Genomic DNA, 16,483 nt, shown 5'->3' with positions numbered 1-16,483 from the left:
CAAGCTAAAATTGTTGGCATGTCCAGAAGCCTGGTATCTGCTGAGATCACCAAGATTTGTCCCACAGTCAACCTGTCACACACATAATTGATTCCAAGTTTAGAACTTGCAAGGCCAAGACTACACAGCTCTTTGTGAGGAGCAGATTTTGATACAAGAGTGGATGATCCATATTTTAGTGTAATTATAACATTGCCCTCTCCCTAATTTTATCACTCCCAAGGAGACTTTAAAAGAACCTACACAATGAATGCCAAGTCCTTGCTTTGCTACAAGATGAAATTCTGTATGCTTTTCCATCTATTCACAAATACCTATACCCTCTGAGACAAACAACAAAAAATGTGCTTTTAAAAATAGCCCTCCTTTTCGTCTGACTTTTCAAAAAACATTTTATCATAATGTCAGCAAAGTCAAAGGTCAATTTAAATAGGGCTTATTTGTTTACTGACATGAAGGCTTTTTACTCTGATTCATTCCTAAGGTAAATAAATACAAATGATTAAGTATACAAGATGCAGTCTCTTAAGCAGCCAACAAATGTTGTTGCTAACCGTATTGCAGCAGATAAAAGTAAAAGTACTTATATACTTAACTAATGCTTAAATTCAGTCAATTTTTAAATAAATTTGTAAAATATGTAGAATGAACTGCCCCCTGCCCATACCCAAGGAGAACAGGGAGAACCCACATAAGCAGTTTAGGTGAATGTTTACCAGGTTTTGAGACTGCTGATGACAAAGTTAATCCTATACTAATTTATTCACATTTCTATTTGGTTAAAGGACATTTGTGGAGTTCAAGAGTTTTCAAAGTAGTACAATTTCTTCATAATAACGTTTGCTGGAATTACTGGTTACAAACAGTTTTTAGATTAAATACATTAAACTAGTTTTCATAATCAGTAGCAACGATGATGTATTATTCAATCAGCTTTTCAACTAGACATATCTAACAAACACATTTCTTCATAACAATATTTTCTATTTTTTATCATTACCTGTATTTTGCCTTCTTTACCCTTTACCCTGTAGCCCCTTGCCTGATCTGCCTTACGCATAACCCTGGGTAAGGTTTTTCTGCCTCAGCTGCCGGTTCCTGTCCAGCAGCATGGGGTCACACTGCTGTCTTTGGAAAACTGACTGATCTCAGTTAAAACAGTCCCCTACAGCTTGTATCATATGCTTCAGTGTCTGCCTCATCTTGAAAGCTCTTTCCCTCATTTCAATATCAAATGTAGACAGAGAAAATAGAAACCTTAGTCCTAGTCAGACTGACCTCACTGCTGCTCTTTCTAGAAGGAAGCTGAGGGTGAGGCTGAGGAGTCAGAGCCCTCCCTGTGCTCCTGCTCACAGCTGTCCATTGCAGAGACAGCAGTGAATTGGAGCAGTCAGGAAGGGGAGCAGCTTTTTCCACTGCTCTGGTGCCAGTGCCCAGGGGCAGCTGCTTAGAGGAAGGCCCAGAGCTGCCCCAAGCTGGGCACAGCTGGTTCCAGTCAGCTGTGCAGAGTGAGGGGAAAAGGGAGAGGAACAGGGCTGCAGACACCAAGGCCACACGAGGGGAAGGAAGGAGGCACCAGAGCAGACAAAACCTGCAGCCTGTGGGAGAGAGCGTGGTGGAGCAGGTATGGAGGACCTTACACTGCAGCAGACATGTCCAGAAGGAAGCTGACACCTGTGGGGAGCCCATGTGGAGGATTCTTACCCTGAAGTACTCGAGCCTGTGGGAAGGAACCATGCTGGAGAAGGGAAAAACATGAGGAAGAAGGAGAGTCAAAGTGTCGTGCATTGTCTACAACCCCAATTCCTCATGCCCTTGTACTGCTTATGGAGCATGTAGAAGAATCAGGAGTGAAGCTGACCCTGGGAAGAAGGGGAGCTAGAGGTGAAAGGTCTTTTTGGGTTTGTTTCTGTTTCTCACCATCCTACACTGTTATTAATTGGTAGTAAATAAGGCTGTTTTGGTCATGACAGTAACTGATGAGTGATCTCCCTGTCTTTATCTCAACCACGAGTTTTTCATATTTTCTCTCTGTTCTGATGATGAGGGGGAGTGAGAGAGTGTCTGGGTGGGCGTCTGGCATCCCAGACAAGGTCAGCTCACCACACATGCTCTCTGATACACTGCATTGCTAAGCCCAGTGACTTCAGGTGCTGAGTCCCTGTGTCACAGAAAAGGGAACACTGGAACTGCTTCACAACTCTCAATTTACTGCTTAAAAAGTCATGTTGCTAAATAGTTTTTTCATCAGCTTAAATATAAACCCCAAATGTTTACCACTGACTTCTTAAAATGGAACATGGCTACAAGTATGCTATGGATAATTGAGTACAGAAGGAGAGAGAGATCCTTCTAGATGTCTTACCTTTGAATCCATTAAAATTAGAAATATGATCTAATGAAGACTTTCTTTTTCTGATGCACTTTAAGGTAGTTGAAAATCTCATAATTCAGTATTAATATTTTTCTATTTGAAAACACTTTTAAAATTATCCCTATGCTTTTAGGTTGCAGGAACTGTGGTCATAGGACTAAGTTGTCATGAAGAGAGCAAGAAGTAAATTTACAGTAAACATGAAGAGTGGTAAAAATCAGTTTATATTTATCATACAGGACATAATATAGTGTAAGTTCACACCCCAGGTATTTTAGTGAGTTTATAAATATTGCCTGTGCTATCCACTTACCATATTTGCTCCTTTCATCTGTTGCTTAAAACAAAGTATACACAGACCACTTTGTAATGAACAGAGAAAGAGACCAGCTACTCATTTTTACCTGTTTTTCTCATGAATTTTTAGGATTTCATGTGTCTGTTGTAGCAGCTGTTTTTCTAGCTTGTATGTTGACAGGGAATTCTCCAGTAGCTGGATTTCAAGTCTGGATGTTTGATTTAGCACCTTAAGGACAAATTAAAAACATTAATATTTATGTTGTCCTGGATATTTTGTTTTAGCAGCATAATATAATAATTTCATTCTGATTTGCGGATTCATCAAAAATTGTTTCTAAACCCTTTTTTAACCTCGGCTGCTCAGCTGGTGCAGATGATCTCAATCAAGCTACACTGATATGTACCAGCTGATATTCTGGCATTCTACTGTAGAATAGTAGTAGATCAGCAAAAAAAATGCTGCCAAATAGGCTTCATTTCAATGGAAAGAACAAGAGACATGCCTCAAACATGCATTCCTACAAAGCATGCTGAAACCGGAAAAGTGCAAAAGTACTTGGAATGAGGTCAAAGTGTTGCATCTGCTATTTTGTAAATAGAGCTCCTACTTTAGCTTTCCTCTGCATTCTCTTTTTTGTGGTGTTGGCAGTTCAGTGTCTTGTTTTTGTTTGAAATCGTTGACATTCACAGAGCAATCTGAACTGTCCTTTTTGTTGTCCTACAGAGCTTAAAAAATTGGGAAATGATTGATATACAGCAACAACAATCAAGATCAAAAGCTATGATTTAGCCTGTTACTCATTATTTAGGCTGACACCTGTATCATTGACAGTAGGTAGATGTTTATTGACAGTCCAATGCTGATCTAGTTTCCTGCGCAGTCCTACCTTTGTTACACACACAGAGCTAAATGTGCTAACCGAATGAAATGAAAAGAGAGACACATAACAAGGGTCAGTCATCAATTCTGTTATTACCAAGAAACAAAGTGTGTTTCCTGGACTCCTGTGTTGAAATGTTTTGTGTGATAATGCACTAGAAAAGAAAGAGTTTGGGAAATGGTCTCTGCAATTAACAGCTTTTGGAAAACCACTCTGGGAACATACCTGGGTTTCAACATCCGTGAGTTTTCGTGTCTGCTCTGCGGTCTGGCTGAGGAGGCTGGTCCCTATCTCCAGCATGGTAGCAGTGTGGTTCTGCACAGCATTCTGCTGCAGCTGCACCATCTCTGATTTCATGTTTTCCACAATGTAGTTCTCAAGCTGTAAAAGAGAAAAGGTTGTAGCTGTAGTATTTTCACGTGTTTGAGCATTCTGGAGTCATAAAGGTTGCATAGCTGGCATTCTTGTCAAATGCAGAATTTTTAATTTAATTAAGGGAGATTCCAAGTCTCAGTTGACCATATGATTATTGTGGTAGGGATCTGACGATCTTTCCCTTTCAGTCAGAGTCCCAAGATTTTTACAAGTATCATGGTCTGCTGGCATGAGTTGGCCAGGCCCTGCTTTATCTGTGTCAAGGTTGTAGTGAACATTTGTCATGGAGATATCACTGCAGCTTCAAATCGAAACCCTAAAAGAGCAAAGCACACCAGAGGAAGATGTCAAACCCTATTTCTACATCATAACGTACATGTGATTCTTCCATAGAAGAGATCCTACCATATCCTACATCCCCTGGTTTATGTTTGTCATTCCATCAGCCAGGAATATGATTTTTTATTTGGTTGAGTTCCCAGGAAGATTTTTCACAAACTCAGCAATAAACATAGCTTAGTTTAATTGAGAACAAAAATTTGTAAAGGACTGCTGACACTGTCATGGCAATAAAGGAAAGAAGTTGTTAGCCAAAAAGCATAGAAAGCTGGTTTGCTACTTTGTTTTTTTGGTCTTGATATTTGGTTTTACTTGGCAAATTTTTGAACAGAATCTGAACTAGGACCTCTAAATAAATTTGGTACCCCAGAGAGGCGTGTTTTTTGTTACAGTTGTTTTAGTCTATGTAGGCAGAATCATTCCCTTCTAGCTGACAGTGTCCATGCCCTGCCCCAGCAGGCCACAAACCCAGGGCTAGCCTACAGTATGATGAGATTGTTTCTTACTTGTATAAGCATTGTTTTGGCTTGATGTCTTCCATAAAGCTTTAACATAAAGACAGGTGGCCCGGAACATAGCTTTCAACACCTTCTACTGAAATAACCAGTCGGAGTCCAGCTGGTTTAGACCCAGTGAAGATTTAGTCCTTAGCTGTTTTGCAACTGATGTTCCTTATGGTTAGCTGATTTCAGACCTAAGCAGCAAATGTTTTGCCCAATACTGTTAATCACATTGGGCCTGATTCTGTAGCAGTAAGTGTATTTCACTGTGAAAGCTAAGCTGCACAACTAAATAGCAATAACCAGATGGAGTTGATTTAAATACTGCAAAAAGGAACGAGTCAGAGATAGAGTGTGATTAATAAGAGTGGCTGCTTTCATTTTTTCTATAGGTATATCTATGCCTAGAGGCCACCACTGTTAGATATTCTAATGAGACACTTCAGTGGTACTCACAAAATATTTATTAAAAGTTTGATAATTTATGTGAGCCTACTAGTTTTATGAACATTACTACAAAAATAAGACACTGCCACAATGTAAAATATTTTCTGCATAAGATGACTGTTGATATTTTATTTAATTTTTTGTTTATCCCAGTCTGAAGAAACAATAACCATCATGGTCAAAACTAAAGTCAATGTTCTATAGTTTCAGAAAACAGAAAATTTGCTTGAATTCCCAGATAACCACTCTGGGCTGAAAACTTGGAGAGTGTTTCAAGGGGTTGGTCAAATTTATTTTTGAGTACTTTGATAAGTATTTAAATGAGATTTAAGAGACGAAGGAAATTGTGTATTGCAAAGTAATGTCTACAATGGATGTAACCATTTTCCACTCACAATGTAAGCTTAATGCTTTGATTTAGTTTATTACTGTGAGACATTTTATAGATATTAACCTAGCTCAAGAGTTTATTGATCCATTGTATTTCTACAACAATTTTTGTTTTCAGAAGTATTTTGCCTGTACTCTTTCTCATAACATGGTATATTTTTAGTAACCCTTTGCTTCTCATTTTTCTAAACCAAAAACAGTTTTGGTTTTTTCTCCCTAACTATCTCTTGATTAGTCCTTGTGAATGAGCCCCATAAACTGAATGATTGTCCTTTTCCGTATTCAGGTCCAGAACACGGAGACTAATTCTGGAACATTTGAACAAGTTCAAATTCTCTGATGAATTTTGCTTCCTAATGAAATACAGTGTTCTCTAATCATGGTATTGCTCATGACAGGTTACAAACACACACGTTTCCTCACATCCACTGTCTTTTGTTTGCAGATAGGAACACAGCATGTCTATGCTGTAGCAGTTCTTGATTTGCTAGCCTGGAGCTTTCTGAAACTGCCTCACTGTACAGGAGGAATGTGGCACATGTGTGCAATGGATGCCTCTGAAAACCCTGCAAAAATGGTAACTGCATTTATTACACATCAGAAATCAGATTAGATGTTTTCACATACAAATAAAATGCCCACAGATAGGGATATAAATATAAAAATAAATGCATATTTTTAAGTAATTTTCTTTGCTTGTTACTTTAGTCACATTACAGAGAGGATTGTGATTGTGATTGCATCTGTATGGAGCTACAGCAGTTTTGACTAACAAGAACACAACCATAGATTGAAGCATATGGTATAACATACTTTTAATTATTCCAGTCTAACACAGTCCCCATGGTATCCAGTCTTTGGCCATTGCCCTTGGTTACTCACCCCTAAAACAGCCTCAGACTGAATCTGAGACTGACTCATTGTAACAACAAAGCTGACTTTCCTGATTCAGAATTACTCATTAAATGGTTTTGTAAATATTTGGTGTTCAGAATACCACCACAATGGTTTCTGTGATCACATCTCTGGAGTATCAAGAGCTGTTCACTCAGGCAAAGGGGGCTGAACAAGGACTGAAATAATATAGGAGGTTTGTTACATTAATTCCCCTTGCTTCCTCCCTTCACCTACTTCTTTTGGTTTGCTCAGTAGATTTATTGGTTGCAATACTGGCCCTGCTAAAATCTATGCCAAAATTCCCATTGGCTTCTATAGGCCAAGATTTCACCTATTATTTTTATTGCAGGAAGCCAACAATTTACCAGGTTCATTATGACCAAGCATGGAATTTCATCTGAAGCCTTCCCTCCTCTCGAGGCCCTGTATTAAGCATATGAACTGAGCTTTCTTTGTGGTTAGTTAAGAGTAATAGCATCTATTTACTAGGTGATAAAAAGATCCTTGCAGTGTGGCCTCACAGAAGATTTGACACATGGTAGCCTATTCACAGATGCAAATTAAAGAACATTCAGGGGTTTAAGCAATTTTCTAGAACTCCTTCATCCCATAATTAATTTAAATTCAATTTCTCCAGAGATTCTAAGTTAAACAAGTCTTTAAATTACTGTATCTAGTAATTTCAGCTACTTTTTTTTTGCAAAAGTGAAACAATTATATTCTGCTTTTTTTTCCTCTCATCCCACCCCTCTAACTATGTGGGTTTCCACAGCAAATTGATGTCCTTGTTATTAATTTGGCTGCATCTGCTTTCAGTAAGCCTCATTACATTGCAGAGGAGTTGTGGGTAATGCTGAATTACCAGTGGGATGCATAAGAACATTGTAACATTCTCAGAAATAAAACTGTCAGAAGGCTCAGTGTTATTGGTTAATAAACATTCCAGAAGATTATATATTGAAAGTATCTAGCCTCTTCTGGACAATGTCTATTGAATAACCTTACTAGAAACCACCCAAATTCTAATAGAACTATTAAAATAAGAACTGTAACTTAGGGTCTATGTAATGATAAGTGTTTGTGGTAGATGGCTTATAAATAAAATAAGAGCTTTTTCTTCTACTTTGATCAAGTAATTTTAGTCCCAGGTAACAGCAATATGTTAAGAATTGGTATGATATCCAGAAGATGTTTTCATACAGTGCTTTACAACAAGACTACAAGTTAAAGTAACAATAGATTGTTCTCCTACCATTGACTGCACATCATTTGGAAATATGGAAAGACAATGACCAGTGTTATTTTGCAAGTGTTTTTTTGTTGTCTTGCTTTGCAAACATGAATAAGTACTAGTAATACTACACCACAACCCAGCCAATGAAAGGTCAACTCTTCTTTTTTTATTTTTATGTTTGAGGGAAGATTGTACCTCCCCACAGTGACAAACTGCCTCGGGGAGTGAGATATAAAAATGATATTTGATGTGATTTATGTTTTATAGATACACAAACAGCCTTAGTGGGAATAAGCTGGAAGAAGTAGAAATGTATAGAATACCTTAGAATTTCTTTGAGTTTTGAAGAAGCAGAAAGGGATTAGGAAAGACTTTATCACTGGGAAAAGTTATTTTATTCATGTGTTGAAAAGGCCAATATTACATGTATTTAAAAATATATTCTATAGGAATAGGAAATGAGGAAATTTGATAAAATGGTGAATTTAAAGTGATTCAACCTTCATGAATTACAAATCAAATGAGTAGAGAACAACAATTCTTGCACAATTTCTGTTGGTATATGATTACTGGAAATCAAGGACAATGAACATGGATGGCACATAAAGGCAATGAATAATGCACAAATGTTAAAAGTCTAATCTGTACCACTTTTGAAACAACCTTATCTGATCACCTGGATTAAGATGATACAGAATCATATGGATAACTTCAGTAAATTTATGAAAACAACCTTGCAAGTTGAAGTGAAAGCTTTAAGTGCCTGCTACACACATTGGACTCATAGAAAAGCATGTTGGGATATGTGGTATACAGGTCTTTCACAAAATCATTGCTTATGAAATATACTGGTTATGAAATACATTGGTTATGAAATGTATTTGAGGGTTTCAATTCTAAGAGGAACCAGAAAACTAATACACCAGCTCCATATGTAATCCAACAAAACCTTATGAGGAAAGCTGGCTGTAAAAACTGTATTTCCTTTTTTTTTAATTCAATGTACCTAGATTTCTAGACTTAAAGCAACAAGAAATTAAGCCTTTCAGTTTTTCAGTTGCATGTTAATAAAAGTAAACATTAGCATGATACTTGCACACTTATTCTGTACCTGTTTTTTGCATTTTCTGTTTCTGTAATATTGCAACTCATCATTTTGACTTCTTGCTCAAATATTTTTTATATCTAAATCCTCAGTCACAATAGTGTGGTTTTCCAAATTCTGTTCCTGACAGAGAAACAAACAATGACTTGCAGGGAATGTATGTTCATTTCCGAACTGAAACACTGGACTGTTTTTTCCAAACCAAATGTTCCAAACACATAAATGATACTTTTCCTTAAATCCTTGATTCCTTGAATGTCTGAATATTTGGCATATCATATGTTTACTGTCTGGCTATAAGGCATAATTCAATAGATGCAATTCCACTGTGACCAGTGAAACCACAGCTGCATCCCCCTCACACAATGACTAAACACTGTTTGATTCAGCCCCAGCTGAGTGATTCTGAGATCTCTTGTCTGGTTGATTTCCAATACACTAATGACACTTGTCCTCATGGAAGCTGAGCTTGGGTTTATAGAAAACTTCAGTGAAATAAAAGTGTGTTATAAATGTAGAAAAATCTTTCAGCTAGCTAAAAAGCAAACAAACCAAAACCCTTAATCAAGCAGGTTTTCCCCTTCACATAAAGACCAGACATATTTTTGTCAGAAGAAATCAGCTATAACACATGTAGATTGTTCCAAAACACATGAAATAATCTTTCTGTTGCATTCAGCATCAGTATAGTTCTGCAGCAATTTTGTTTTCGGTTCTGTGTGTTGCAATTCAAGAAAGATGTATATTATTTAGAAGAGTGTACAGAAGACCAAGAGTTGTCATAAATCTAAAAATTTGAAAGACTTAGAAATGCTTAGCTTGATAGGAAGCCTAACAAGAAAATAACTTACTGGACTAACACAAAAATGTAAAGGGAAAGTGAATAACCTGTGTCCAACATTTGTGAAGCTTCAGTATTGGAAGCTTAATTTTTACACATTAGGTGAAAATTTTTCTAACAGTACAGCTAATAAAAAACTGGTAAGGTTCTTCTGTGAGCAAACTATGGAAAGTCCATTGCTGCACAGAATACTTCAGGTACAGATCAGACAAATTATGTCCTTTTATAGTTCTCCCTAGTTATATTGATTTCATTATTCATAGATTTTTTATTACTATGCTTCAAACCTAAGCTTGCAGGGTCAATATTTGGAATCAAACTCTAAAGTAAAATCTCCACTGAACTGAGAAAAGGTTTGGAAGACCCATCTCCTAATGAGACTTTTTGAAGGAAGTCAAGAAAACAGAGAAATCTCCTGAATTAAAACCACAAAAATTAAAAAAAAAAAAAAAAAAAAAAAAAAAAAAAAAAAAAAAAAAAAAAAAACCAGAAAACCAAACCAAGAAAAGCAAGCCACACATAATGATATAAATAAAAGGAACTGTTCTGGATAGAAAAAAATCAATCAAATTAGGACATTTATTGAAGAAGTTTCTGAATGTATGACTATTCCTCCATAAGGTGGCATTCTGCAGAACCATCTAAGAAATTATTTCATGAACTAGCTCTGCAATTATAAGCTGGCAGAAATATCTTAAACTCAAATTACTTTTATTAAGCTACTTTCAAAAGTGCAATCTCTAAAAATCAATCAATTTGGGGATATCCAAGTTTGTGTCAGTCATGTCTTGGCACCTTTGTACCATTTTATTTTATTCAGAAAAGTACATAAAATGTAACAGGCAGTAACAGATAATGATGGTGGAAGAATGTTGTGTGGCATCCCACTAAAATCTTAGGAAACCGAAAGGGGAAGTATTTTTTTATTAATTACTGCACTTTTATTATGAATAGAAATACAAGATATGGGCAACACATAGTTCTTTGTTTCAAGATATTTAAAGACATCCCCAGCTAGGTTTATCCAATAGAGTAACATTCAAATATGAATGTCAGTTCCTCATTAAGTACGTGGCAAGAAATATTTCCAATTTTTTTTGAAGTTTTATGTCATTCTAAAACCTTAGTCATTTCTAGACATAAACCCCAAAAATCTATATGAATGAAATTTGTCATTTGAAATGGCAGTAATTAATTTTAAAAAAAGCATACAAAGCATTTAGGAATAAATTTTGATTACTTTTGAATGAATATTAATTCATACAACCCATTTTTTAACCTTAAGACTTAATAAAGTAAATAAGGATTGTAACTGAGAATCACATCAAACATGGTTAAATGGGTCCCACAAGGAAGCTTCTGATAATATTTAATCATAACAATATGTTCCCATTTTCTTCTGATTAGTAATATTTCTGGTTCAAAGAATTGTCTTGTTGAATGTTAACATTTATAAATTTTGTTACGATGTGAATGATATTTTTCTTTCTTGATATTTTCTAAACCACTTAATTCTATAAACTAAATTCATTTGGTTTTACAGTTGACTGAAAATATGAACCATCCTCAATATACATGGAAAAAGAAGACATAGTTATGAAAAATGCAGCATCTGTCATACCACTCTAAAAACATTAATATCTGTGGGGATTTTTTTAAAAAACAATTTTCACTTATTAAAGTGTGGATCTAATTAATTTTCTTTAGCAAATATACTTTTGGTGAGGTCTACTTTTCAGAAACACTAATTTTGGAACAACTTTTGTACAGAAGAATATTTAAACAACTTTTGGCTCATTCCTAGCTTATGCGCATATGACATAATCAAAATTAGTTCCACTGGAATATCTCCTTACTGCATCGCATATGGTTCTTGAAAAATGTAACCTTAAACTGCATAAATAGTTCTGATTGCTATATTGCTCTGCCAGCTTATATCTAAACTTTCAATGAACCTGGGAAGCTGGAATAAAGTATGGAATCTATATGTGTTATAGGAGATAGTATATTGATTTAACATTGTACTACTTAATCTATTTTTAATTCTGCTTGGTTTCTGACACTCATCACTATGACATATGGGCACGCTTTTCTGAGAAAGGTTGTGAAATTAAGACTCAATGGTTTTATGCTTTAGTCTTTCAACAAGGGTTTTTTTATTATATATATATATATATATATATATATATAACAGAAGACGAATCTCTTTATTCATTGCCCTGTGCTTTGCCTTCAGCTCTTCAGTTCTGTCTTAGGATCTTCCTGATGAAAAGATAAAAAATACTTTTCTATGACCTTTTCTATTACCATTTTTCTCTTTCTTGTGCAGGTTGCAGATTACTGTTCTGCCTTTCATTAACCTGATATGAAGTCTCAAATTGAACTGAAGACAGTACATTATATCAACTGCCAATAAAGTTTCAGTTTTTAATCCTTTTTGAAAGCTTTAATTGGAAGTTTAGATGGCATAAATCATAAGTTTAGGTGCAGTGAAACCACTGAACATACTGCAATTTCAGTTCACTTGGGCCTACAGCAATTCAAGGGCATCCCCTGGTCCATACTTCCTCACTCTTCCAGGCAAATACTTATTTTTACCTTCATCCCAGAGAGATCAACAAAACATCCACTCTAGGCATTCCATCAATCTTATAACACTAACCAGAGCACATGATCTGCACACTACATGTTCACATCCTCTGTGTATGTTCTTCTATCATAAATCACCTATGGTGAGAACTGAGACCTATCTCAGATCTTCCTAGGTGATAGGGAGTAATGAAAGTTTCCTCAAGTTCAATTGTTATGGGAAATATAAATCTTATTGTGCACTCCCTGTCCTCTGATGTTGCATTGACACCTGGTAAGGATTGAATCATGGTAGGGTTTTGCTTTGTTAAAAAAAACCTGATAAAGTGCGGGAACAGTGTGTGTCCACAATTAGTGTTTATGCAGCTAACTTTACCTCCAAACACATGGAAAAATAGAAACAGAACAAATCTGCATGGACAAAATGGTTCATGGTCTGCTTGAGAGCAGAGAATCCTGCTACCAACTTCTGACTCTATGTCTGACAAGCTAGAGCAGCTGAGTGGGCAAGGTATTTGTAAGAAAATGAGTTTCCTCACCTCAACGTTTCTTATATAGCAAAAAAATGTTTATAAAAGTCCTGTCTAGACTACAAACAATACTAATATTTTAATCAAGAGCACTGTCCTTTTCTTTTCCTTCCCCTTGCCTAATAATGGCAAGTATTATTTTGTTATGCTCTATGTCTTGCATTCAGCATTTGGCTTCAACACCAAGGTTCTAGTTAATATTGAAGAAAGATGTTCTTGTCCATTGGTACCTGATATAGCAAGGAGTAAAACCTCTATGTGCTGTAAAATCCATTCCTCTGCAGAGCCCAGTGGGGCTGAAATCTGTAATCTGCTGAACTTCTTCAGTCAATAAGGAATTAATATCTAGACAAGAGTTTACACATTCTCACGCCCAGTATTTATGTGCATAGATTTACATGAGCATACACATAATATCTCTTAAATTATGGGGTTTAATCTATGTAGGCAACAACATTCGTGTCCTATAAATTTTGGCTGTATTTATGATTCTCAACTTTTATTACAATAATCTGCGCACAAGCACTTTAATGTTTTAGATGTTCTGGATATGTGGCAATGTTTACCTCAGTTTTAATACAGACACTAAAAAATTGATACATCTCCACTGGAATCACTTTATAATTTTAAGAAATACATGTAAGAAATACCAATAAATGAAATTTCCAGAAATATCTGTAGTAGTAAACTAGTAAGTAGTATCCTAGTAGTAAACTAAGAGCTTCAATTTCCCACAGCACTATAAAAAAGTTAACTGCTAGTACAAACTCTAACACCTTTTCTTCCCATTCTTGAAATTCTGTATATATCCATTAATCTCTAAGTGCCTCCAGACACACCTCTAATTCTCAGCACTGTAATGAATGTCTAGCTGCATACCAGAGAGCTGGTCCTGCCAAAATATGTGCAGCCCTCAAAAATTTGGTTTCTTCCCATGATGATGGACCTGAATACCTTCATACATGTTAGTGTATTAAAATACATAAATAAAAGTCTTGCCAAGTACTTCCTTCCCATAATTCTTAAAATCAGAAAAATGCATAAAAATCTCAGAGTGAAACTGTTGCATATTCAGTACACATTCATACATATTTACATATGCACATACATGTATGTACACATAAAATAAGGATTAGTTAATTCCACTAAATAGATTATAAAAACTGTTTTACAGGTAGCATTGGCAATAACTGGAAGTCACTAAACAACATAATGAAATATCATGTATTTAAATTAGCCTGTAGAAAAGACTAGGAAATCTAATAAGATAAAAGTGCCTTAGTTTATCTGAAATTACATGGTTTGAGATATACATCCTTTTATGGCTTTAATAATTGTATAGAAAGATAAGACTTTTTAAATAGGAAATATGAGAGCAGCCAAAGCATACAAAGACAATTCTGGTCCCTCTTCTCATTATATTCCTCTTGAGATTTTGAAAGAAAGCAATCACATTTCCTTTTAGTAAACGTTTGCTAATACAATCTACTTCATCCCCAGTTGCTGGAGTGAGAGTCAAGATATGATTACGGGGATCAAATCATTGCCCTGAGTTTACTTCTTGAATGCCACAATCTCTTGATGAAAAATGTAGAACTGTGGGTTTCTCTAGAGAGCTCATGTAGTGGGAGTAAGTATTTTTATTTCCATTAACTGCTAAAGAAATAACCATACTGGAATTGCAATAATGAGGAGTAGAGTTGGGATGTTCTGTGCTTAACACTGAGCACAAACTCAGCAGTAATAACAACAAAACTAGATTGCAAATCTCTATTTTAATGTAACTCTGAAGAACGATATCCATTTCAAATGTTTAATTTAGGGAAAATCTGAAAATAAAAATCTTTTGGACATATTCCTGCACTTAAGACGCTGTAAAGAGGAGACAAATGAAAAGGAATGATGGAAGAGTCTCTGTCCTAAAGCCTTACTTTAGGATAAGCATTTTTCCGCCTTTTTTTTTTTTCTTAGGACCTGGCAAGAATATTCCCTCGTACTTCAGTTTATCATAATCATAGCTCTTCCTGGAAGAGGATGTTATTGTGATGCATTCTTTTGTAAGTCATGAAATCATGAGCTGAAGTGGGGAGGCTTTCACCCTTCAATTACATGTCTGCTAACTCGTTGTCAGTAGTTTCCCTTTTTATGGTGATGAAGAGTTTCTATTGTTAGGACAAATAAGATAAATAAATTTGTAGATTAACTACTAAGTCTGTCCATGAGCACTCATGCAGTACAGATATAACAAATGATAGAGGAACAGCGACATAAATTAGAAATGGATTGGCAGACAAAGAGACGGGCATTTTGGATGCAGAAATTTGAAAATACATCTGGTTTTACAGGGGAAAACAAAAGCCACCAACCATATATTTGCAAACGTTATACTTAATGGCCACAATTAGACATTAGTTGTTTAAGACTCATGCTAGTTCCATACAAATTCAAATAATTATCATAACAGAGAAGAGGAATGGTTTTAACTATCTTTTAGTAGCTAGAAACTGTTCACATGTCTTTGATATGTCCTTTGGATAATCTAAATATGAATATATTTCTGGTGATCCAGGAGTCCTGGCACCGTGCCGCTCCCGCATTCCCAGCGAAGTGGCAGGGTAGCTGTCAGGCTCACTCTGTCACTGATTAAGTTGCTACTTTTGTTTGCAAATTTCTACACAATGTCCCTGTGCCCAAAGTGATAACAATCACAGTCATTTCCGATTTCTAATCCAGGAACATGTACAGGCCCTTGCTCTGACGGACCTTCACAGTTCACAAATATGAAGTGAGACTTGGCATGATTAATATAGTGAAAACACAGAGCCATGAGTCAAAGATGAGACACACCAGTTATTACCAGTCTGTACTTCACTCAGATCTTACATGAATTCTCAGCATTTATCACTGGTTTTGCTCCCTTGTTCTTCCTTTTACAATACTTTTAATTTTACAATAAATCCCAAGTAGGTCAATGCATAACAAGAAGACTAATGTTTCTTGCCAAGTAAAACCACAGTCAGAAGGGTGGTTTAGTAATAACCCAGAAGCATTTACAATGTAATAAAAAGTACATTGAATAAACCAACATATCAGAATAACAGGACTATTAAATAAAAGGAAAATGTCCTAGGCCTTTCAAGCATGCTGTAACTCTTCAGAATCAGAGATGACCGGGGCTTAAAATCAAATATGGATATTCCTAAACTTTCAAGTATTCCAAGTCAGGATTTTTCTTCAATCTCATTTTCATAATGATAACCATGTGGTACTGTTCCTCTCACTCATGTCCTAGTGACTTTGTAGTTTCTGTGTATAAATGCAGACTTTCAAGTCATTAGTTTAACCACATGTGCAGAACATACAGGAATTAGGATAACATTTCCCATGACTACAGCTATTTGATCGAAAGAAGAATTGACATCAATAATGCTCACATCTATCACACTTTGTACTGTAATACTAGAGAACAAAGTTCATGAATCCCAAGGAAAGCCTGGCAGCTCTTTCACTGAGCTGTAGATTGCTATCATGTTAATGGTTATACATTCTGTCCAATGATTGGTAATAATGTTTGTGCTCTATAGTCAAAACTTTACAGCACAGTGAATTCTTCAGTACTGAAAAGAGATAAAAAGTCCTGTCAGGTACTAAAGAAATGCTGTAACCAGGACTCTGGCAAAG

At 35.8% G+C, this 16,483-nt stretch overlaps 1 protein-coding gene across 4 annotated transcripts in view; it reads right to left on the bottom strand.

The window, feature by feature from the left end:
* Window positions 1-16,483, bottom strand: part of ANGPT1 (angiopoietin 1) — a 168,491-nt gene that overhangs the window by 79,058 nt on the left and 72,950 nt on the right. For all 4 annotated transcript variants that reach the window (XM_063389306.1, XM_063389264.1, XM_063389192.1 and 1 more), the window contains 2 exons: window positions 3,781-3,936; window positions 2,779-2,900 (listed from right to left, as the gene is read on the bottom strand). In XM_063389306.1, the coding sequence (XP_063245376.1) occupies window positions 2,779-2,900; window positions 3,781-3,936 (278 nt within the window). The remainder of the gene's footprint in view (window positions 1-2,778; window positions 2,901-3,780; window positions 3,937-16,483) is intronic.

Source organism: Prinia subflava, chromosome 1, assembly GCF_021018805.1.
Source record: "Prinia subflava isolate CZ2003 ecotype Zambia chromosome 1, Cam_Psub_1.2, whole genome shotgun sequence".
Taxonomy (NCBI): Eukaryota; Metazoa; Chordata; class Aves; order Passeriformes; family Cisticolidae; genus Prinia; species Prinia subflava.
The sequence above is the reverse complement of the archived record's forward strand: the minus strand, read 5'-3'. Positions and strand labels throughout refer to the sequence as shown.